Here is a 23904-nt window from a genome sequence, read left to right as displayed (position 1 = left end):
AAGCAAAAATGGGTATGTTTGAAGGAATAGTGGTTCCAACAATGTTATATGGTTGCGACACGTGGGCTATAGATAGAGCTGTGCGGAAGAGGGTCTACGTGCAGGAAATGAGATGTTTGAGGACAATATGTGGTGTGAGGTGGTTTGATCGAGTAAGTAATAATTGGGTAATAGAGATGTGTGGTAATAAAAAGAGTGTGGTTGAGAGAGCAAAAGAGGGTGTTTTAAAATGGTTTGTTCACATGGAGAGAATGAGTGAGGAAAGATTGACAGAGAGGATATATATGTCAGAGGTGGAGGGAACGAGAAGTGGGAGGCCAAATTGGAGGTGGAAAGGTGGAGTGAAAAAGATTTTGAGTGATTGGGGCCTGAACATGCAGGAGAGTGAAAGGTGTGCAAGGAATAGAGTGAATTAGAACGATGTGGTATACTGGGGTCGATGTGCTGTCAATGGATTGAACCAGAGCATGTGAAGCATCTGGGGTAAACTATGGAAAGTTTTGTGGGGCCTGGATGTGGAAAGGGAGCTGTGGTTTCAGTGCATTACACATGACAGCTAGAGACTGTGTGAACAAATGTGGCCTTTGTTATCTTCTCCTAGCACTACCTCGCGCACATGCAGGGGGAGGGGGCTGCCATTTCATGTGTGGCAGGGTGGCGACGGGAATGAATAAGGGCAGACAGTATGAATTATGTACATGTGTATATATGTATATATCTGTGTGTGTATAATATGTATACGTTGAGATGTATAGGTATGTATATGTGCGTGTGTGGACGTGTATGTATATACATGTGTATGTGGGTGGATTGGGCCATTCTTTTTGTCTGTTTCCTTGCGCTACCTTGCTAACGCAGGAGACAGTGACAAAGTATAATAAATAAATAAATAATATATGATATCCCAGTATTACACTCTATTTCAATCCTGTAGAGGACTTTGGATTATTAGATTTTCTACATCATGTTCCTGAATCAGTTTTACTATCATATAAAATCTCTACATTCTGTCCTCATATTGTTACATAGAAAACCCTACTTTTTCTACAAAATGCTCCTAATTAGCTGTATACTGCTGTCTATACATCTCAGACCACCACAGTAATCACTAGAGAAACATTGTTTTAAGGAAAAATGAAACCCCTTAATAGCTCTGGAACCACATACAAACTTACTTGAAAAGTGCCTTTGAAATTCTCTTGTCATTGCCATCAACCATAATGCCATCTATGCAACGAAAAATGAAGGGGTTGTTGATGCTCTGGAAGAAGATAGGCTGAACAGGGAGGTAGATGGTTCCAGGGTAGAGAGCAACTAGCTGTCCCTGCTGAACTGCTACATGACAGCTGCGATCAGTTGTTGCTAATACTCCCAAGCCACCAAGACTGCTCGGAGCACGGTACACATGGAACCCATAAGTCTCTTCCATCACCTGCAAAAATAACTACTTCAGTTCACTTTAAGATTGACTAATCATTCAAAACTGTGTGCTGCAGCAGGAGCTATGTTCGGCACACAAAGATTTATATACATTACCAATATACAATGATACTGTCATGAGCGAGATATTCTTTCTGTTACATGAAATAAAAGAATACACTGAAAATTAAAAGACATCAAGTATTTCATTCATGAAATGTAGTAGATTTATTCACAGACTACAGACTACATTAATATTTCCCATGGTAAAATGTAAAGAGATAACTAGGTAACTGCATATGTAGATCAAATGCAGGCATGTGACTGGCTAATGTGGAACAAGATACAGTTTCATGGCTTGCTGATGAGTAAAGGTTAGGTTATACAATTTTGTTATGTGGACAAAAAAGGAAATTGTTAACAAATTTTGCCTACAATACTTGTCCTAATAGGTTGATCCATGCCTTATCAATTTGAAAAAAATAATGATCCAGGAAACAACAATCAAGTACAATAAAAATAAATAACTAAAACAGAATATGGACAAAGGTAATTATCTATCTAAAATGAATGATCTTTTAAGTGAAGATACAACATACTTTAAACTTGGCAAAAATTCACTAGAAGCACTTAAGTCTCACTTTAATAAAGAACTGAAGTTGTTGAAAGGTAATAATTCTCTCATCAAAAGATTTTCATCACAGTCCCCTTTATTGCCATATAAGTATGGACTTATCAAAACACATAAGCCAAACATTCCAGCAAGACCAATAGTGAGTTCAGTAGGCTCCATCACATACAAATTATCAAAATGATTTTCTTTATCAAGCCCATTAGTGGTTATGATATCAAATTCTAATATCACAATGTAGATTTACTTAACAGGCTTAATGATATCCAAGTTGATCTTGATTTCAAACTGATAAGTATCCCTGGGGATAAGGGAGACAAACTGATAAGTATCCCTGGGGATAGGGGAGAAAGAATACTTCCCACGCATTCCTCACGTGTCGTAGAAGGCGACTAAAGGGGATGGGAGCGGGGGGCAAGAAACCCTCCCCTCCTTGTATTTTAACTTTCTAAAAGGGGAAACAGAAGGAGTCACGTGGGGAGTGCTCATCCTCCTCAACGGCTCAGATTGGGGTGTCTAAATGTGTGTGGATGTAACCAAGATGAGAAAAAAGGAGAGATAGGTAGTATGTTTGAGGAAAGGAACCTGGATGTTTTGGCTCTGAGTGAGACGAAGCTCAAGGGTAAAGGGGAAGAGTGGTTTGGGAATGTCTTGGGAGTAAAGTCAGGGGTTAGTGAGAGGACAAGAGCAAGGGAAGGAGTAGCAATACTCCTGAAACAGGAGTTGTGGGAGTATGTGACAGAGTGTAAGAAAGTAAAGTCTAGATTGATATGGGTAAAACTGAAAGTTGATGGAGAGGGATGGGTGATTATTGGTGCATATGCACCTGGGCATAAGAAAGATCATGAGAGGCAAGTGTTTTGGGAGCAGCTGAATGAGTGTGTTAGTGGTTTTGATGCACAAGACCGGGTTATAGTGATGGGTGCTTTGAATGCAAAGGTGAGTAATGTGGCAGTTGAGGGAATAATTGGTTTATAAGGGGTGTTCAGTGTTGTAAATGGAAATGGTGAAGAGCTTGTAGATTTATGTGCTGAAAAAGGACTGGTGATTGGGAATACCTTGTTTAAAAAGAGAGATATACATAAGTATACATATGTAAGTAGGAGAGATGGCCAGAGAGCATTACTGGATTACGTGTTAATTGATAGGCGTGCGAAAGAGAGACTTTTGGATGTTAATGTGCTGAGAGGTGCAACTGGAGGGATGTCTGATCATTATCTTGTGGAGGCGAAGGTGAAGATTTGTAGGGGTTTTCAGAAAAGAAGAGAGAATGTTGGGGTGAAGGGAGTGGTGAGAGTAAGTGAGCTTGGGAAGGAGACTTGTGTGAGGAAGTACCAGGAGAGACTGAGTACAGAATGGAAAAAGGTGAGAACAAAGGAGGTAAGGGGAGTGGGAGAGGAATGGGATGTATTTATGGAAGCAGTGATGGTTTGCGCAAAAGATGCTTGTGGCATGAGAAGCGTGGGAGGTGAGCAGATTTGAAAGGGTAGTGAGTGGTGGGATGAAGAAGTAAGATTATTAGTGAAAGAGAAGAGAGAGGCATTTGGACGATTTTTGCAGGGAAAAAATGCAAATGAGTGGGAGATGTATAAAAAAAAAGAGGCAGGAGGTCAAGAGAAAGGTGCAAGAGGTGAAAAAGAGGGCAAATGAGAGTTGGGGTGAGAGAGTATCATTAAATTTTTGGGAGAATAAAAAGATGTTTTGGAAGGAGGTAAATAAAGTGCGTAAGACAAGGGAGCAAATGGGAACTTCAGTGAAGGGGGCTAATGGGGAGGTGATAACAAGTAGTGGTGATGTGAGAAGGAGATGGAGTGAGTATTTTGAAGGTTTGTTGAATGTGTTTGATGATAGCGTGGCAGACATAGGGTGTTTTGGTCGAGGTGGTGTGCAAAGTGAGAGGGTTAGGGAAAATGATTTGGTAAACAGAGAAGAGGTAGTAAAAGCTTTGCGGAAGATGAAAACCGGCAAGGCAGCAGGTTTGGATGGTATTGCAGTGGAATTTATTAAAAAAGGGGGTGCCTGTATTGTTGACTGATTGGTAAGGTTATTTAATGTATGATTCATGGTGAGGTGCCTGAGGATGGGCAGAATGCTTCCATAGTGCCATTGTACAAAGGCAAAGGGGACAAAGGTGAGTGCTCAAATTACAGAGGTATAAGTTTGTTGAGTATTCCTGGTAAATTATATGGGAGGGTATTGATTGAGAGGGTGAAGGCATGTACAGAGCATCAGATTGGGGAAGAGTAGTGTGGTTTCAGAAGTGGTAGAGGATGTGTGGATCAGGTGTTTGCTTTGAAGAATGTATGTGAGAAATACTTAGAAAAGCAAATGGCTTTGTATATAGCATTTATGGATCTGGAGAAGGCATATGATAGAGTTGACAGAGATGCTCCATGGAAGGTATTAAGAATGTATGGTGTGGGAGGCAAGTTGTTAGAAGCAGTGAAAAGTTTTTATCGAGGATGTAAAGCATGTGTATGTGAAGGAAGAGAGGAAAGTGATTGATTCTCAGTGAATGTAGGTTTGCGGCAGGGGTGTGTGATGTCTCCATGGTTGTTTAATTTGTTTATGGATGGGGTTGTTAGGGAGGTGAATGCAAGAGTTTTGGAAAGAGGGGCAAGTATGCAGTCTGTTGTGGATGAGAGAGCTTGGGAAGTGAGTCAGTTGTTGTTCGCTGATGATACAGCGCTGGTGGCTGATTCATGTGAGAAACTGCAGAAGCTGGTGACTGAGTTTGGTAAAGTGTGTGAAAGAAGAAAGTTAAGAGTAAATGTGAATAAGAGCAAGGTTATTAGGTACAGTAGGGTTGAGGGTCAAGTCAACTGGGAGGTAAGTTTGAATGGAGAAAAACTCAAGGAAGTAATGTGTTTTAGATATCTGGGAGTGGATCTGGCAGCAGATGGAACCATGGAAGTGGAAGTGAATCACAGGGTGCGGGAGGGGGCGAAAATTCTGGGAGCCTTGAAGAATGTTTGGAAGTCGAGAACATTATCTCAGAAAGCAAAAATGGGTATGTTTGAAGGAATAGTGGTTCCAACAATGTTGTATGGCTGCGAGGCGTGGGCTATGGATAGACTTGTGCACAGAAGGGTGGATGTGCTGGAAATGAGATGTTTGAGAACAATATGTGGTGTGAGGTGGTTTGATCGAGTAAGTAATGAAAGGGTAAGAGATATGTGTGGTAATAAAAAGTGTGTGGTTGAGAGAGCAGAAGAGGGTGTTTTGAAATGGTTTGGTCACATGGAGAGAATGAGTGAGGAAAGATTGACAAAGAGGATATATGTGTCAGAGGTGGAGGGAACGAGGAAAAGTGGGAGAACAAATTGGAGGTGGAAAGATGGAGTGAAAAAGATTTTGAGTGATCGGGGCCTGAACATGCAGGAGGGTGAAAGTCGTGCAAGGAACAGAGTGAATTAGAACAATGTGGTATACCAGGGTAGAGGTGCTGTCAATGGATTGAACCAGGGCATGTGAAGTGTCTGGGGTAAACAATGGAAAGTTCTGTGGGGCCTGGATGTGGAAAGGGGGCTGTGGTTTCGGTGCATTATACATGACAGTTAGAGACTGAGTGTGAACGAATGTGGCCTTTGTTGTCTTTTTCCTAGCGCTACTATCGCGCACATGCGGGGGAAGGGGGCTGTTATTTCATGTGTGGCGGGGTGGCGACGGGAATGAATAAGGGCAGTTTGGTAAAGTGTGTGAAAGAAGAAAGTTAAGAGTAAATGTGAAAAAGAGCAAGGTTATTAGGTACAGTAGGGTTGAGGGTCAAGTCAATTGGGAGGTGAGTTTGAATGGAGAAAAACTGGAGGAAGTGAAGTGTTTTAGATATCTGGGAGTGGATCTGGCAGTGGATGGAACCATGGAAGCGGAAGTGGATCATAGGGTGGGGGAGGGGGCGAAAATTCTGGGAGCCTTGAAGAATGTGTGGAAGTCGAGAACATTATCTCGGAAAGCAAAAATGGGTATGTTTGAAGGAATAGTGGTTCCAACAATGTTGTATGGTTGCGAGGCGTGGGCTATGGATAGAGTTGTGCGCAGGAGGATGGATGTGCTGGAAATGAGATGTTTGAGGACAATGTGTGGTGTGAGGTGGTTTGATCGAGTAAGTAACGTAAGGGTAAGAGAGATGTGTGGAAATAAAAAGAGCGTGGTTGAGAGAGCAGAAGAGGGTGTTTTGAAATGGTTTGGGCACATGGAGAGAATGAGTGAGGAAAGATTGACCAAGAGGATATATGTGTCGGAGGTGGAGGGAACGAGGAGAAGAGGGAGACCAAATTGGAGGTGGAGAGATGGAGTGAAAAAGATTTTGTGTGATCGGGGCCTGAACATGCAGGAGGGTGAAAGGAGGGCAAGGAATAGAGTGAATTGGAGCGATGTGGTATACCGGGGTTGACGTGCTGTCAGTGGATTGAATCAAGGCATGTGAAGCGTCTGGGGTAAACCATGGAAAGCTGCGTAGGTATGTATATTTGCGTGTGTGGACGTATGTATATACATGTGTATGGGGGTGGGTTGGGCCATTTCTTTCGTCTGTTTCCTTGCGCTACCTCGCAAACGTGGGAGACAGCGACAAAGCAAAAAAAAAAAAAAAAAAAATCATGAATTATGTACATGTGTATATATGTATATGTCTGTGTGTATGTATATATATGTATATGTTGAGATGTATAGGTATGTATATGTACATGTGTGGACGTGTATGTATATACATGTGTATGTGGGTGGGTTGGGCCATTCTTTTCGTCTGTTTTCTTGTACTACCTCACTAACGCGGGAGACAGCGACAAAGTATAATAAATAAAATGAAAATAAATAAACTTTATACACATAGCCTGATGGTAATATATACAATATTTCTAATAATTTTGCATATGAAACAAAGATTGTGTAGCACTGAACCATTAAAGTGCTAAGGTGTCAACCTCAGCCACCCATGTGGACAATCTGCGGTTGCTTGGCATCACCTTCATTCCTGAATGAATATATATGCTTCTGATAAGCAATAATTTCTTGACTTTCAGTGCTATAAATAAACATGCATATTTATTTTATTATACTTTGTCGCTGTCTCCCGCGTTTGCGAGGTAGCGCAAGGAAACAGACGAAAGAAATGGCCCAACCCACCCCCATACACATGTATATACATAAGTCCACACACGCAAATATTCATACCCACACAGCTTTCCATGGTTTACCCCAGACGCTTCACATGCCTTGATTCAATCCACTGACAGCACGTCAACCCCGGTATACCACATCGCTCCAATTCACTCTATTCCTTGCCCTCCTTTCACCCTCCTGCATGTTCAGGCCCCGATCACACAAAATCTTTTTCACTCCATCTTTCCACCTCCAATTTGGTCTCCCTCTTCTCCTCGTTCCCTCCACCTCCGACACATATATCCTCTTGGTCAATCTTTCCTCACTCATTCTCTCCATGTGCCTAAACCACTTCAAAACACCCTCTTCTGCTCTCTCAACCACGCTCTTTTTATTTCCACACATCTCTCTTACCCTTACGTTACTCACTCGATCAAACCACCTCACACCACACATTGTCCTCAAACATCTCATTTCCAGCACATCCATCCTCCTGTGCACAACTCTATCCATAGCCCAGGCCTCGCAACCATACAACATTGTTGGAACCACTATTCCTTCAAACATACCCATTTTTGCTTTCCGAGATAATGTTCTTGACTTCCACACATTCTTCAAGGCCCCCAGAATTTTCGCCCCCTCCCCCACCCTATGATCCACTTCCGCTTCCATGGTTCCATCCGCTGCCAGATCCACTCCCAGATATCTAAAACACTTCACTTCCTCCAGTTTTTCTCCATTCAGACTCACCTCCCAATTGACTTGACCCTCAACCCTACTGTACCTAATAACCTTGCTCTTATTCACATTTACTCTTAACTTTCTTCTTCCACACACTTTATCAAGCTCAGTCACCAGCTTCTGCAGTTTCTCACATGAATCAGCCACCAGCGCTGTAACATCAGCGAACAACAACTGACTCACTTCCCAAGCTCTCTCATCCCCAACAGACTTCATACTTGCCCCTCTTTCCAAAACTCTTGCATTTACCTCCCTAACAACCCCATCCATAAACAAATTAAACAACCATGGAGACATCACACACCCCTGCCGCAAACCTACATTCACTGAGAACCAATCACTTTCCTCTCTTTCTACACGTACACATGCCTTACATCCTCGATAAAAACTTTTCACTGCTTCTAACAACTTTCCTCCCACACCATATATTCTTAATACCTTCCACAGAGCATCTCTATCAACTCTATCATATGCCTTCTCCAGATCCATAAATGCTACATACAAATCCATTTGCTTTTCTAAGTATTTCTCACATACATTCTTCAAAGCAAACACCTGATCCACACATCCTCTACCAACATAAACATGCATGATTCCTCTTTTTCTTATCACTGTTACCCATAGGAATATCTGCAGGCCTTTTTAACATTTACAGCAATATCATTTTACTGCAGAGCAGAGAATAAGCAAAAAACACAGTGAGTAATGCATGTAGGTCTGGCAGTCATGATGTTTTATAACAAACTGGCGCCAATAGAGCATCAGGGCCCAGCATAGGCAAATGAGATAAGGTGTGGAATTTTCCACCTGTAACGTGATGTCACCACTCAAAATGTTCAGGATTTTAAAGCATTTCGGATTTTGGATTTTTGCATTAGGAATGCTTAACCTCTATTACTCAGCTCAACATGACGGAGTTAGATTACCATCATTCCAGTCTATGTTCCTTAGGGCATTATGTATATGCAGTCCAGAATTTATTGATGCATTTGAGAGCAATACTATAAAGAATTTCTTATTCAAAAATTCACCAAAAAGTTCTGCAGGCTGTGTTTATAGAACACTGTAAAAATTTTCATGTTTTATGCTGGGAAGACTGGTAAAGATCTTTATGTTAGACTTAAGCAACATAAATATAGTAGAAGAAGAGAACAAGAATCAAATGCCTTGTTTAATCACATTAAAAATTATGACCACTGTACTGAATGGAGTAATGCCAATTCAGTTATAAACTGAAACTCCTCCATCACGAGAAATAATCATTGAATCTTCAATTCTTGAATACACAAAGAATTGTAACATCTATATTAGTGAAGGTCTATACAAACTGGATAGCTTTATTGTAGGCAAATTTTGTTAACAGTTCCCTTTCATGTCTGGCAAATGCTCATCCTCCTCAAAGGCTCAGATTGGGGTGTCTGAATGTGTGTGAATGTAACCAATACGAGAAGAAAGGAGAGATAAGAAGTATGTCTGAGGAAAGAAACCTGGATGTTCTAGCTCTAAGTGAAAAAAAGGTTAAGAGTAAAGGGGTACAATGGTTTGGGAATGTCTTGGGAATAAAGTCAGGGGTTGGTGAGAGGACAAGAGTTAAGGAAGGAATAGAACTACTTCTGAAGCAGGAGTTGTGGGAGTATGTGATAAAGTGTAAGAAAGTAAATTCTAGATTGATGTGGGTAAAACTGAAAGTGGATGGAGAGACATGAGTGATTTTGGTATTTATGCAACTGGTCATGATAAGAAAGATCATGAGGCAAGTGTTTTGAGAGCAACTGAGTGTTTCAGCAGCTTTGATGCATGAGACCAGGTTGTAGTGATGGGAGATTTAAATGCAAAGGTGAGTAATGTGGCAGGTGAGGGTATAATTGGTGGACATGGGGTATTCAGTGTTGTGAATGGAAACAGAGAAGAGCATGTGGATTTGTGAGCTGAAAAAGACTAGTGATCAGGAATACCTAGGCTAAAAAGAGAGACATACGTAAGTATACATATATGAGTAGGAGTTAAGGAAGGAGTAGCACTGCTCCTGAAGCAAGAGTTGTGGGAATATGTGATTGAGTGTAGGGAATAAAATTCTAGACTAACATAAGTAAAACTGAAAGTGGATGGTGAGTGATGAGTGAGTATTGGTGCTTATGCACCTGGTCAAGAGAAGAAAGATCATAAGAGACAAGTGTTTTGGGAGAAGCTGAGCGAGTGTGTTAGCAGTTTTGGTATACAAGACTAGGTATTAGTGATGAGTGATTTGAATACAAAGGTGGGTAATGTAGCAGTTGAGGGTATAATTAGTGTGCATGGGGTACTCAGTGTTATAAATTGAAATGGTGATGAGCTTGTGGATTTGTGTACTGAAAAAAGACTGCTGGGAATACCTGGTTTAAAAAGAGTAATATACACAAGTATACATGTGTAAGTAGGAGAGATGGTCAAAAGACATCAGATTATGCATCAATTGATAGACATGTAAAAGAGAGACTTTTAGATGTTAACATGTTGAGAAGGGAAGCTGGTGGGATGTCTGATCACTATCTTGTGGAGGCAAAGGTGAAGATTTGAAGAGATTTTCAAAAAAAAGGAAAGAATGTAGGGAAGAGAGTGGTGAGAGCAAGTGAGCCTGGAAAGGAGACGTGTGTGTGAAGAAATACCATGAAAGCTTGAGTGTAGAATGGCAAAAGGTGAAAGCAAATGAAGTGAGGGGAGTGGATGAGGAATGGGATGTATTTAGGGAAGCAGTGATGACATGTGCAAGAGATGCATGTGGCATGAGAAAGGTGGGAGGTGAGCAAATTAGAAAGGGTAGTGAGTGGTGAGATGAAGAAGTAAAGCTGTTAGTAAATGAGAAAGGATATGCGTTTAGATGGTACTTACAAGGAAAGAGTGCAAATGACTGGGAGATGTATAAAAGAAAGTGGCAAGAGGAAGGTGCAAGGGTTAAAAAAAAGAGGGCAAATGAGAGCTGGGGTGAGAGAGTCTCTTCAAACTTTAGGGAAAGTAAAAAGATTTTTGGAAGGAGGAAAATAATGTGTGAAAAACAAGAGAACAAATGGGAACATCGTCAAAGGGGGGAAGTGATACCAGGTAGTGATGGTGTGAGCTTTTGGAAGGATTGCAGAATGTGTTTGATGACAGAGTGGCATGTGTAAGATGTTTTGGTCAGGGTTGTGCGAAGTGAGAGAGTCACGGAAAGTGGTTTGGTGAAGAGAAAAGAAGTGGTAAAAGCCTTGCGGAAGATGAAATTCAACAAGGCAATAGGAGTGGAAGGTATTACAGTTGAATTTATTATGAAAAGGGATGACTGTGTTGTTGATTGGTCGGTAAGGATATTCAATGCATGAATGAATCATGATGAAGTGCCTGAGGATTGGTGGAATAAATGTATAGTGCTGATGTACAAAGGCAGAGAGAATAAAGGTGAGTGTTCAAACTATAGAGGAATAAGTTTGCTGACTATACCTAGAAAACTGTATGGGAGGGTATTGCCTGTGAGGGTGAAGGCATGTACACAGCATCAGATTAGGTAAGAGCAATGACGTTCCAGAAGTGGTAAAGGATGTGTGGATCAGGTGTTTGCAGTGAAGAATGTGTGTGAGAAATACTTAGAAAAACCTATGGATTCGTATGTAGCATTTATGGATCTGGAGAAGGAATATGATAGGGTTGATAGAGATTCTTTGTGGAAAGTATTTAGAATACATGGTGTGGAAGGTAAGCTGCTAGAAGCAGAAAAGTTTTTATCGGGTGCATGGCATGCATACGAGTAGGAAGAGATGAGAGTAACTGGTTCCCAGTGAAGATCAGTCTGTGGCAGGGATGTATGATGTCCCCATGACTGTTTAATTTGTTTATGGATTAGGTGGTTATGGAGGTAAATGCAAGAGGTTTGGAGAGGGGGCGAGTATGCACTCTGTTGGGGATGAGAGGGACTGGGAAGTGAGTCAATTGTTGTTCATCAATGATAAAGCTCTGGTGGCTCATTCAAGTGAGAAACTGCAGAGGTTGTTGACTGAGGAAAAGTGTATGAAATGAGGAAGTTGAGAGAAAATGTGTATAAAAACAAGATTATCAGGTTCAGCAAGGTTGAGTGAAAAGTTAGCTGGGATGTAGGAAGTGAAGTGTTTTAGATATCTGGGAGTGAATTTGGTAGGAAATGGAACCATGGAAGCAGAAGAGAGTCAGAGGGTTGGGAGGGGAACAAGGTTCTAGGAGTGATGAAGAATGAAAGAGAGAACGTTATCTCACGAGAACAAAAATGGGTATGTTTGAAGAAATAGTAGTTCCATCATATGGTTGCAAGGCATGGGCTATGGATAGGGTTGTGCAGAGGTGTGGATGTGCTGGAAATGAAATGTTTGAGGACAATATGTGGCATGAGTAATGAAAGGGGAAGAGAGTTGTGTGGTAATAAAAAGTGCAGTTGAGAAAGGAGTTGAAGATGTGTTGAAATGGTTCTGACATATGGACACAATGAGTGAGGAAAAGTCGACAAAGATGATATATGGGTGAGAGGTGGAGCATTACACGAAAGTGCATTCGGGAACATATTGTGTTTTATCTATTTCTTTTTCATTATTTATTTATATTTATTTTGCTTTGTCGCTGTCTCCCTCGTTTGCAAGGTAGCGCAAGGAAACAGACTAAAGAAATGGCCCAACCCACCCCCATACACAATGTATATACATACATGTCCACACACGCAAATATACATACCTATACATCTCAATGTACACATATATATACACACACAGACACATACATATATACTCATGCACACAATTCACACTGTCTGCCTTTATTCATTCCCATCGCCACCTCGCCACACATGGAATACCATCCCCCTCCCCCCTCATGTGTGTGAGGTAGCACTAGGAAAAGACAACAAAGGCCCCATTCGTTCACACTCAGTCTCTAGCTGTCATGCAATAATGCCCGAAACCACAGCTCCCTTTCCACATCCAGGCCCCACACAACTTTCCATGGTTTACCCCAGACGCTTCACATGCCCTGATTCAATCCACTGACATCACGTCAACCCCAGTATACCACATCGATCCAATTCACTCTATTCCTTGCCCTCCTTTCACCTTCCTGCATGTTCAGGCCCCGATCACACAAAATCTTTTTCACTACATCTTTCCACCTCCAATTTGGTCTCCCACTTCTCGTTCCCTCCACCTCCGACACATATATCCTCTTGGTCAATCTTTCCTCACTCATTCTCTCCATGTGCCCAAACCATTTCAAAACACCCTCTTCTGCTCTCTCAACCACACTCTTTTTATTTCCACACATCTCTCTTACCCTAACATTACTTACTCAATCAAACCACCTCACACCACACATTGTCCTCAAACATCTCATTTCCAGCACATCCACCCTCCTGCGCACAACTCTATCCATAGCCCACGCCTCGCAACCATACAACATTGTTGGAACCACTATTCCTTCAAACATACCCATTTTTGCTTTCCGAGATAATGTTCTCGACTTCCACACATTCTTCAAGGCTCCCAGAATTTTCGCCCCCTCCCCCACCCTATGATTCACCTTCCGCTTCCATGGTTCCATCCGCTGCCAGATCCACTCCCAGATATCTAAAACACTTTACTTCCTCCAGTTTTTCTCCATTCAAACTTACCTCCCAATTGACTTGACCCTCAACACTACTGTACCTAATAACCTTGCTCTTATTCACATTTACTCTTAACTTTCTTCTTTCACACACTTTACCAAACTCAGTCACCAGCTTCTGCAGTTTCTCACATGAATCAGCCACCAGCGCTGTATCATCAGTGAACAACAACTGACTCACTTCCCAAGCTCTCTCATTCACAACAGACTTCATACTTGCCCCTCTTTCCAAAACTCTTGCATTCACCTCCCTAACAACCCCATCCATAAACAAATTAAACAACCATGGAGACATCACACACCCCTGCCGCAAACCTACATTCACTGAGAACCAATCACTTTCCTCTCTTCCTACACGTACACATGCCTTACATCCTCGATAAAAACTTTTCACTGCTTCTAACAACTTTCCTCCCACACCATATATTCTTAATACCTTCCACAGAGCATCTCTATCAACTCTGTCATATGCCTCTCCAGATCCATAAATGCTACATACAAATCCATTTGCTTTTCTAAGTATTTCTCACATACATTCTTCAAAGCAAACACCTGATCCACACATCCTCTACCACTTCTGAAACCACACTGCTCTTCCCCAATCTGATGCTCTGTACATGCCTTCACCCTCTCAATCAATACCCTCCCATATAATTTACCAGGAATACTCAACAAACTTATACCTCTGTAATTTGAGCACTCACTCTTATCCCCTTTACCTTTGTACAATGGCACTACGCACGCATTCTGCCAATCCTCAGGCACCTCACCATGAGTCATACATACATTAAATAACCTTACCAACCAGTCAATAATACAGTCACCCCCTTTTTTAATAAATTCCACTGCAATACCATCCAAACCTGCTGCCTTGCCAGCTTTCATCTTCCGCAAAGCTTTTACTACCTCTTCTCTGTTTACCAAATCATTTTCCCTAACCATCTCACTTTGCACACCACCTAGACCAAAACACCCTATATCTGCCACTCTATCATCAAACACATTCAACAAACCTTCAAAATACTCACTCCATCTCCTTCTCACATCACCACTACTTGTTATCACCTCCCCATTTGCGCCCTTCACTGAAGTTCCCATTTGCTCCCTTGTCTTACGCACTTTATTTACCTCCTTCCAGAACATCTTTTTATTCTCCCTAAAATTTATTGATACTCTCTCACCCCAACTCTCATTTCCCCTCTTTTTCACCTCTTGCACCTTTCTCGACTTCCTGTCTCTTTCTTTTATACATCTCCCACTCAATTGCATTTTTTCCCTGCAAAAATCATCCAAATGCCTCTCTCTTCTCTTTCACTAATAATCTTACTTCTTCATCCCACCACTCATTACCCTTTCTAATCAACCCACCTCCCACTCTTCTCATGCCACAAGCATCTTTTGCGCAAGCCATCACTGATTCCCTAAATACATCCCATTCCTCCCCCACTCCCCTTACTTCCATTGTTCTCACCTTTTTCCATTCTGTACTCAGTCTCTCCTGGTACTTCCTCACACAAGTCTTCTTCCCAAGCTCACTTACTCTCACCACCCTCTTCACCCCAACATTCACTCTTCTTTTCTGAAAACCCATACAAATCTTCACCTTAGCCTCCACATGATAATGATCAGACATCCCTCCAGTTGCACCTCTCAGCACATTAACATCCAAAAGTCTCTCTTTCGCGTGCCTGTCAATTAATACGTAATCCATTAACGCTCTCTGGCCATCTCTCCTACTTACATACGTATACTTACGTCTATCTTTCTTTTTAAACCAGGTATTCCCAATCACCATCCTTTTTCAGCACATAAATCTACAAGCTCTTCACCATTTCCATTTACAACACTGAACACCCCATGTATACCAATTATTCCCTCAACTGCCACATTACTCACCTTTGCATTCAAATCACCCATCACTATAACCCGGTCTCGTGCATCAAAACCACTAACACACTCATTCAGCTGCTCCCGAAACACTTGCCTCTCATGATCTTTCTTCTCATGCCCAGGGCATATGCACCAATAATCACCCAACTCTCTCCATCAACTTTCAGTTTTTACCCATATTAATCGAGAATTTACTTTCTTACATTCTATCACATACTCCCACAACTCCTGTTTCAGGAGTACTGCTATTCCTTCCCTTGCTCTTGTCCTCTCACTAACCCCTGACTTTACTCCCAAGACATTCCCAAACCACTCTCCCCTTTACCCTTGAGCTTCGTTTCACTCAGAGCCAAAACATCCAGGTTCCTTTCCTCAAACATACTACCTATCTCTCCTTTTTTGACATCTTGGTTACATCCACACACATTTAGACACCCAGTCTGAGCCTTCGAGGAGGATGAGCACTCCCTGCGTGGCTCCTTCTTCTGTTTCCCATTTTAGAAAGTTAAAAATACAAGGAGGGGAGGATTTCTGGCCCCCCGCTCCCATCCCCTCTAGTCGCCTTCTACGACACGCGAGGAATGCGTGGGAAGTATTTTTTTCATATCCATATGCATATGCATATGTATGTAGCATTCATGGATCTGGAGAAGGCGTATGATAGAGCTGATAGAGATGCTCTGAGGAAGGTATTAAGATTATATGGTTTGGGAGGCAAGTTGTTAGAAGCAGTGAAAAGTTTTTATTGAGGATGTAAGGCTTGTGTACGAGTAGGAAGACAGGAAAGTGACTGGTTCCCAGTGAAGATCAGTCTGTGGCAGGGATGTATGATGTCCCCATGACTGTTTAATTTGTTTATGGATTAGGTGGTTATGGAGGTAAATGCAAGAGGTTTGGAGAGGGGGCGAGTATGCACTCTGTTGGGGATGAGAGGGACTGGGAAGTGAGTCAATTGTTGTTCATCAATGATAAAGCTCTGGTGGCTCATTCAAGTGAGAAACTGCAGAGGTTGTTGACTGAGGAAAAGTGTATGAAATGAGGAAGTTGAGAGAAAATGTGTATAAAAACAAGATTATCAGGTTCAGCAAGGTTGAGTGAAAAGTTAGCTGGGATGTAGGAAGTGAAGTGTTTTAGATATCTGGGAGTGAATTTGGTAGGAAATGGAACCATGGAAGCAGAAGAGAGTCAGAGGGTTGGGAGGGGAACAAGGTTCTAGGAGTGATGAAGAATGAAAGAGAGAACGTTATCTCACGAGAACAAAAATGGGTATGTTTGAAGAAATAGTAGTTCCATCATATGGTTGCAAGGCATGGGCTATGGATAGGGTTGTGCAGAGGTGTGGATGTGCTGGAAATGAAATGTTTGAGGACAATATGTGGCATGAGTAATGAAAGGGGAAGAGAGTTGTGTGGTAATAAAAAGTGCAGTTGAGAAAGGAGTTGAAGATGTGTTGAAATGGTTCTGACATATGGACACAATGAGTGAGGAAAAGTCGACAAAGATGATATATGGGAGAGAGGTGGAGCATTACACGAAAGTGCATTCGGGAACATATTGTGTTTTATCTATTTCTTTTTCATTATTTATTTATATTTATTTTGCTTTGTCGCTGTCTCCCTCGTTTGCAAGGTAGCGCAAGGAAACAGACGAAAGAAATGGCCCAACCCACCCCCATACACAATGTATATACATACATGTCCACACACGCAAATATACATACCTATACATCTCAATGTACACATATATATACACACACAGACACATACATATATACTCATGCACACAATTCACACTGTCTGCCTTTATTCATTCCCATCGCCACCTCGCCACACATGGAATACCATCCCCCTCCCCCCTCATGTGTGTGAGGTAGCACTAGGAAAAGACAACAAAGGCCCCATTCGTTCACACTCAGTCTCTAGCTGTCATGCAATAATGCCCGAAACCACAGCTCCCTTTCCACATCCAGGCCCCACACAACTTTCCATGGTTTACCCCAGACGCTTCACATGCCCTGATTCAATCCACTGACATCACGTCAACCCCAGTATACCACATCGATCCAATTCACTCTATTCCTTGCCCTCCTTTCACCTTCCTGCATGTTCAGGCCCCGATCACACAAAATCTTTTTCACTACATCTTTCCACCTCCAATTTGGTCTCCCACTTCTCGTTCCCTCCACCTCCGACACATATATCCTCTTGGTCAATCTTTCCTCACTCATTCTCTCCATGTGCCCAAACCATTTCAAAACACCCTCTTCTGCTCTCTCAACCACACTCTTTTTATTTCCACACATCTCTCTTACCCTAACATTACTTACTCAATCAAACCACCTCACACCACACATTGTCCTCAAACATCTCATTTCCAGCACATCCACCCTCCTGCGCACAACTCTATCCATAGCCCACGCCTCGCAACCATACAACATTGTTGGAACCACTATTCCTTCAAACATACCCATTTTTGCTTTCCGAGATAATGTTCTCGACTTCCACACATTCTTCAAGGCTCCCAGAATTTTCGCCCCCTCCCCCACCCTATGATTCACTTCCGCTTCCATGGTTCCATCCGCTGCCAGATCCACTCCCAGATATCTAAAACACTTTACTTCCTCCAGTTTTTCTCCATTCAAACTTACCTCCCAATTGACTTGACCCTCAACACTACTGTACCTAATAACCTTGCTCTTATTCACATTTACTCTTAACTTTCTTCTTTCACACACTTTACCAAACTCAGTCACCAGCTTCTGCAGTTTCTCACATGAATCAGCCACCAGCGCTGTATCATCAGTGAACAACAACTGACTCACTTCCCAAGCTCTCTCATTCACAACAGACTTCATACTTGCCCCTCTTTCCAAAACTCTTGCATTCACCTCCCTAACAACCCCATCCATAAACAAATTAAACAACCATGGAGACATCACACACCCCTGCCGCAAACCTACATTCACTGAGAACCAATCACTTTCCTCTCTTCCTACACGTACACATGCCTTACATCCTCGATAAAAACTTTTCACTGCTTCTAACAACTTTCCTCCCACACCATATATTCTTAATACCTTCCACAGAGCATCTCTATCAACTCTGTCATATGCCTCTCCAGATCCATAAATGCTACATACAAATCCATTTGCTTTTCTAAGTATTTCTCACATACATTCTTCAAAGCAAACACCTGATCCACACATCCTCTACCACTTCTGAAACCACACTGCTCTTCCCCAATCTGATGCTCTGTACATGCCTTCACCCTCTCAATCAATACCCTCCCATATAATTTACCAGGAATACTCAACAAACTTATACCTCTGTAATTTGAGCACTCACTCTTATCCCCTTTACCTTTGTACAATGGCACTACGCACGCATTCTGCCAATCCTCAGGCACCTCACCATGAGTCATACATACATTAAATAACCTTACCAACCAGTCAATAATACAGTCACCCCCTTTTTTAATAAATTCCACTGCAATACCATCCAAACCTGCTGCCTTGCCAGCTTTCATCTTCCGCAAAGCTTTTACTACCTCTTCTCTGTTTACCAAATCATTTTCCCTAACCATCTCACTTTGCACACCACCTAGACCAAAACACCCTATATCTGCCACTCTATCATCAAACACATTCAACAAACCTTCAAAATACTCACTCCATCTCCTTCTCACATCACCACTACTTGTTATCACCTCCCCATTTGCGCCCTTCACTGAAGTTCCCATTTGCTCCCTTGTCTTACGCACTTTATTTACCTCCTTCCAGAACATCTTTTTATTCTCCCTAAAATTTATTGATACTCTCTCACCCCAACTCTCATTTCCCCTCTTTTTCACCTCTTGCACCTTTCTCGACTTCCTGTCTCTTTCTTTTATACATCTCCCACTCAATTGCATTTTTTCCCTGCAAAAATCATCCAAATGCCTCTCTCTTCTCTTTCACTAATAATCTTACTTCTTCATCCCACCACTCATTACCCTTTCTAATCAACCCACCTCCCACTCTTCTCATGCCACAAGCATCTTTTGCGCAAGCCATCACTGATTCCCTAAATACATCCCATTCCTCCCCCACTCCCCTTACTTCCATTGTTCTCACCTTTTTCCATTCTGTACTCAGTCTCTCCTGGTACTTCCTCACACAAGTCTTCTTCCCAAGCTCACTTACTCTCACCACCCTCTTCACCCCAACATTCACTCTTCTTTTCTGAAAACCCATACAAATCTTCACCTTAGCCTCCACATGATAATGATCAGACATCCCTCCAGTTGCACCTCTCAGCACATTAACATCCAAAAGTCTCTCTTTCGCGTGCCTGTCAATTAATACGTAATCCATTAACGCTCTCTGGCCATCTCTCCTACTTACATACGTATACTTACGTCTATCTTTCTTTTTAAACCAGGTATTCCCAATCACCAGTCCTTTTTCAGCACATAAATCTACAAGCTCTTCACCATTTCCATTTACAACACTGAACACCCCATGTATACCAATTATTCCCTCAACTGCCACATTACTCACCTTTGCATTCAAATCACCCATCACTATAACCCGGTCTCGTGCATCAAAACCACTAACACACTCATTCAGCTGCTCCCAAAACACTTGCCTCTCATGATCTTTCTTCTCATGCCCAGGTGCATATGCACCAATAATCACCCAACTCTCTCCATCAACTTTCAGTTTTACCCATATTAATCGAGAATTTACTTTCTTACATTCTATCACATACTCCCACAACTCCTGTTTCAGGAGTACTGCTATTCCTTCCCTTGCTCTTGTCCTCTCACTAACCCCTGACTTTACTCCCAAGACATTCCCAAACCACTCATCCCCTTTACCCTTGAGCTTCGTTTCACTCAGAGCCAAAACATCCAGGTTCCTTTCCTCAAACATACTACCTATCTCTCCTTTTTTGACATCTTGGTTACATCCACACACATTTAGACACCCCAGTCTGAGCCTTCGAGGAGGATGAGCACTCCCTGCGTGGCTCCTTCTTCTGTTTCCCATTTTAGAAAGTTAAAAATACAAGGAGGGGAGGATTTCTGGCCCCCCGCTCCCATCCCCTCTAGTCGCCTTCTACGACACGCGAGGAATGCGTGGGAAGTATTTTTTTCATATCCATATGCATATGCATATGTATGTAGCATTCATGGATCTGGAGAAGGCGTATGATAGAGCTGATAGAGATGCTCTGAGGAAGGTATTAAGATTATATGGTTTGGGAGGCAAGTTGTTAGAAGCAGTGAAAAGTTTTTATTGAGGATGTAAGGCTTGTGTACGAGTAGGAAGACAGGAAAGTGATTGGTTCTCAGTGAATGTCGGTTTGCGGCATGGGTGCATGATGTCTCCATGGTTGTTTAATTTGTTTATGGATGGGGTTGTTAGGGAGGTGAATGCAAGAGTTTTGGAGAGAGGGGCAAGTACGCAGTCTGTTGTGGATGAGGGAGCTTGGGAAGTGAGTCAGTTGTTGTTCACTGATGATACAGCGCTGGTGGCGTATTCGGGTGAGAAACTGCAGAGGCTGGTGACTGAGTTTGGTAAAGTGTGTGAAAGAAGAAAGCTGAGAGTAAATGTGAATAAGAGCAAGGTTATCAGGTACAGTAGGGTTGAGGGTCAAGTCAATTGGGAGGTAAGTTTGAATGGAGAAAAAACTGGAGGAAGTAAAGTGTTTTAGATATCTGGGAGTGGATTTGGCAGTGGATGGAACCATGGAAGCTGAAGTGAGTCATAGGGTGGGGGAGAGGGCAAAAGTTCTGGAAGTGTTGAAAAATGTGTGGAAGGCGAGAACATTATCTCGGAAAGCAAAAATGGGTATGTTTGAAGGAATAGTGGTTCTGACAATGTTATATGGTTGCGAGGCGTGGGCTATAGAAAGAGTTGTGCAAAGGAGGGTGGATGTGCTGGAAATGAGATGTTTGAGGACAATATGTGGTATGAGGTGGTTTGACCAAGTAAGTAATGAAAGGGTAAGAGAGATGTGAGGTAATAAAAAGAGTGTGGTTGAGAGAGCAGAAGAGGGTGTTTTGAAATGGTTTGGTCACATGGAGAGAATGAGTGAGGAAAGATTAACAAAGAGGATATATGTGTCAGAGGTGGAGGGAACGAGGAGAAGTGGGAGACCAAATAGGAGGTGGAAGGATGGGGTGAAAAAGATTTTGAGTGATCAGGGCCTGAACATGCAGGAGGGAGAAAGGCGTGCAAGGAATAGAGTGAATTGGAACGATGTGGTATACTGGGGTCAACATGCTGTCAATGGATTGAACCAGGGCATGTGAAGCATCTGGGGTAAACCATGGAAAGTTTTGTGGGGCCTGGATGTGGAAAGGGAGCTAGGGTTTCAGTGCAATATACATGACAGCTAGAGACTGAGTGTGAACGAATGTGGCCTTTGTTGTCTTTTCCTAGTGTTACCTCGCACACATGCAGGGGGAGGGGGGTTGTCATTTCATGTGTGGCGGGGTGGCAATGGGAATGAATAAGGGCAGACAGTATGAATTATGTACATGTGTATATATGTATATGTCTGTGTGTGTATATATATGTATACGCTGAGATGTATAGGTATGTATATGTGCGTGTGTGGACGTGTATGTATATACATGTGTATGTGGGTGAGTTGGGCCATTCTTTCATCGTTTCCTTGCGCTACCTCGATAATGCAGGAGACAGCGACAAAGTATCATACAATAAATAAAATAAATATGTATGTTAATGTATGTGTATGTGCATATATGAGTATCTAATTGTATATGAGTGGATGAGTCCTTTGTCTGTTTCCTGGTACTACCTCGCTAACTTGAGATAAGGTAATCAAGTCCTGGCATGCTATTAAAATCTAACCCATCTAACCTAACTTACAATGTTATGTGCAACATGAATCAGGCAAATGACAACAATAATGATTTGGTATCCAGGTGATATACATTGACAGAATACTACTTGAAGTCTAAGTTGGGCTCATCATTACAGTCCTAGTGCCTGACATCCTGTCCAAAGATTGTGCCCTCAAGCTGATAATTCCTTAGCCTATGGAAAAAAATCTTGTATTTCACAATATTATTCTTAATTACATAAGAGGATACTATCTTTAAATAGGCATGATTCTACTACTGCAACTTGACCTCTTAACCTTAGAGGCTGTGAAAAGAAAATGTTCAAATATATCTTCTTTACTACTATGGTGACAATCTTAGCTGCCTAAAAGTTTGTATCATTCTTGGAGCATCTAACACATATGGTAAGAATTTTGACAGATTGGTGTTCATATGACATTGACAGATTGGTGTTCATATGACAGTACATCCTTAACTTCTAATTGATTTTAACTGTAACAGCATTAACCATTTCTGAAAACATTTCTTTATGAACCACTCCACCTCCACACCTAAATGGCAAGTTTGAAAATGAGCAGGCTATACTGGAATTGGTTATATCATAAATCCATCTTTACAGTTGCCATTTCATTGATCACTTACAAACCTGAAGAGCAAGATGATAGCTCAACTGGTGGTGGCATTGGATTGTTGGTAAGGCCCAAGTCTGTGCCTGGAGGAGGGCTGAAGTCAGTGCTCGGAGCTGATCCAAAAGGACACATTCTGGGATGATCTTGTCCACTCCTCTATCCTTTACACTTCGCACACTCCTGTATACATATCACATCATTAAATCCTACTTCCAGAATTACAAGTTGTGTTCAAGGTGAACAGATGCATTGTTGTAGTATGACCTACTTGATAATCCATAGCAAGAACCTGTATACAGGCTAAATATCATACATAGTACTATAAAAGGTAACAGTTGCTAATCAGTAATATTTAATGAGTCATTTATGTAAAACAAATATACTTCATTAAATATAGTAACAAGCAATAATTTCAATGTCTTAACTTTGGGTAACCAATAAGAGAGGAGCTTCTAGATGATAGTGGGAGGAGCATTATGCCATTGCAGTACTCGTTTTTTTTCTTTTATACTATTCACCATTTCCTGCATTAGCGAGGTAGCGTTAAGAACAGAGGACTGGGCCTTTGAGGGAATATCCTCGCCTGGCCCCCTTCTCTGTTCCTTCTTTTGGAAAATTAAAAAAAAAAAAAGACAAGATAGGATTTCCAGCCCCCCACTCCCTTCTCTTTTAGTCGCCTTTTACAACATGCAGGGAATACGTGAGAAGTATTCTTTCTCCTCTATCCCCCTATCTTCATTAATTCTTTTAGGTAAGCTTGGCTTGAGCATTCAAATTACCCCAATTTTTATTAGGTTTAAGCATTCAAATTATCCCAATACTTTCATGGCTAAGCCTGAACACTCAAGATATCCCATTACCTTTATATCTAGGCCTGAACAATGTAAGTTATCCAATAACTTTTCCTGCTCAGTTTGAACACTCAAGTTATCCCATTACTTTCATTGCTAAGCTTGAACGTTCAACTCAAGTTATCCCATTACTTTCATGGCTAGGCTTAAACACTCAAGT

General features: G+C 41.8%; 1 protein-coding gene across 13 annotated transcripts in view; it reads right to left on the bottom strand.

The window, feature by feature from the left end:
* Positions 1 to 23904, bottom strand: part of LOC139749640 (SET domain-containing protein 9-like) — a 186279-nt gene that overhangs the window by 39449 nt on the left and 122926 nt on the right. For 8 of the 13 annotated variants that reach the window (XM_071663808.1, XM_071663809.1, XM_071663810.1 and 5 more), the window contains exons 3-4: positions 22911 to 23073; positions 1176 to 1444 (exon numbers count right to left, since the gene is read on the bottom strand). In XM_071663808.1, the coding sequence (XP_071519909.1) occupies positions 1176 to 1444; positions 22911 to 23073 (432 nt within the window). Of the gene's footprint in view, positions 1 to 1175; positions 1445 to 22906; positions 23074 to 23904 lie in introns of those variants that run through there. The other 5 variants (XR_011713006.1, XR_011713007.1, XR_011713008.1 and 2 more) reach the window with 2 other exon arrangements.

The sequence above is a fragment of the Panulirus ornatus genome, chromosome 7 (assembly GCF_036320965.1).
Source record: "Panulirus ornatus isolate Po-2019 chromosome 7, ASM3632096v1, whole genome shotgun sequence".
Classification (NCBI taxonomy): domain Eukaryota; kingdom Metazoa; phylum Arthropoda; class Malacostraca; order Decapoda; family Palinuridae; genus Panulirus; species Panulirus ornatus.
The sequence above is the reverse complement of the archived record's forward strand: the minus strand, read 5'-3'. Positions and strand labels throughout refer to the sequence as shown.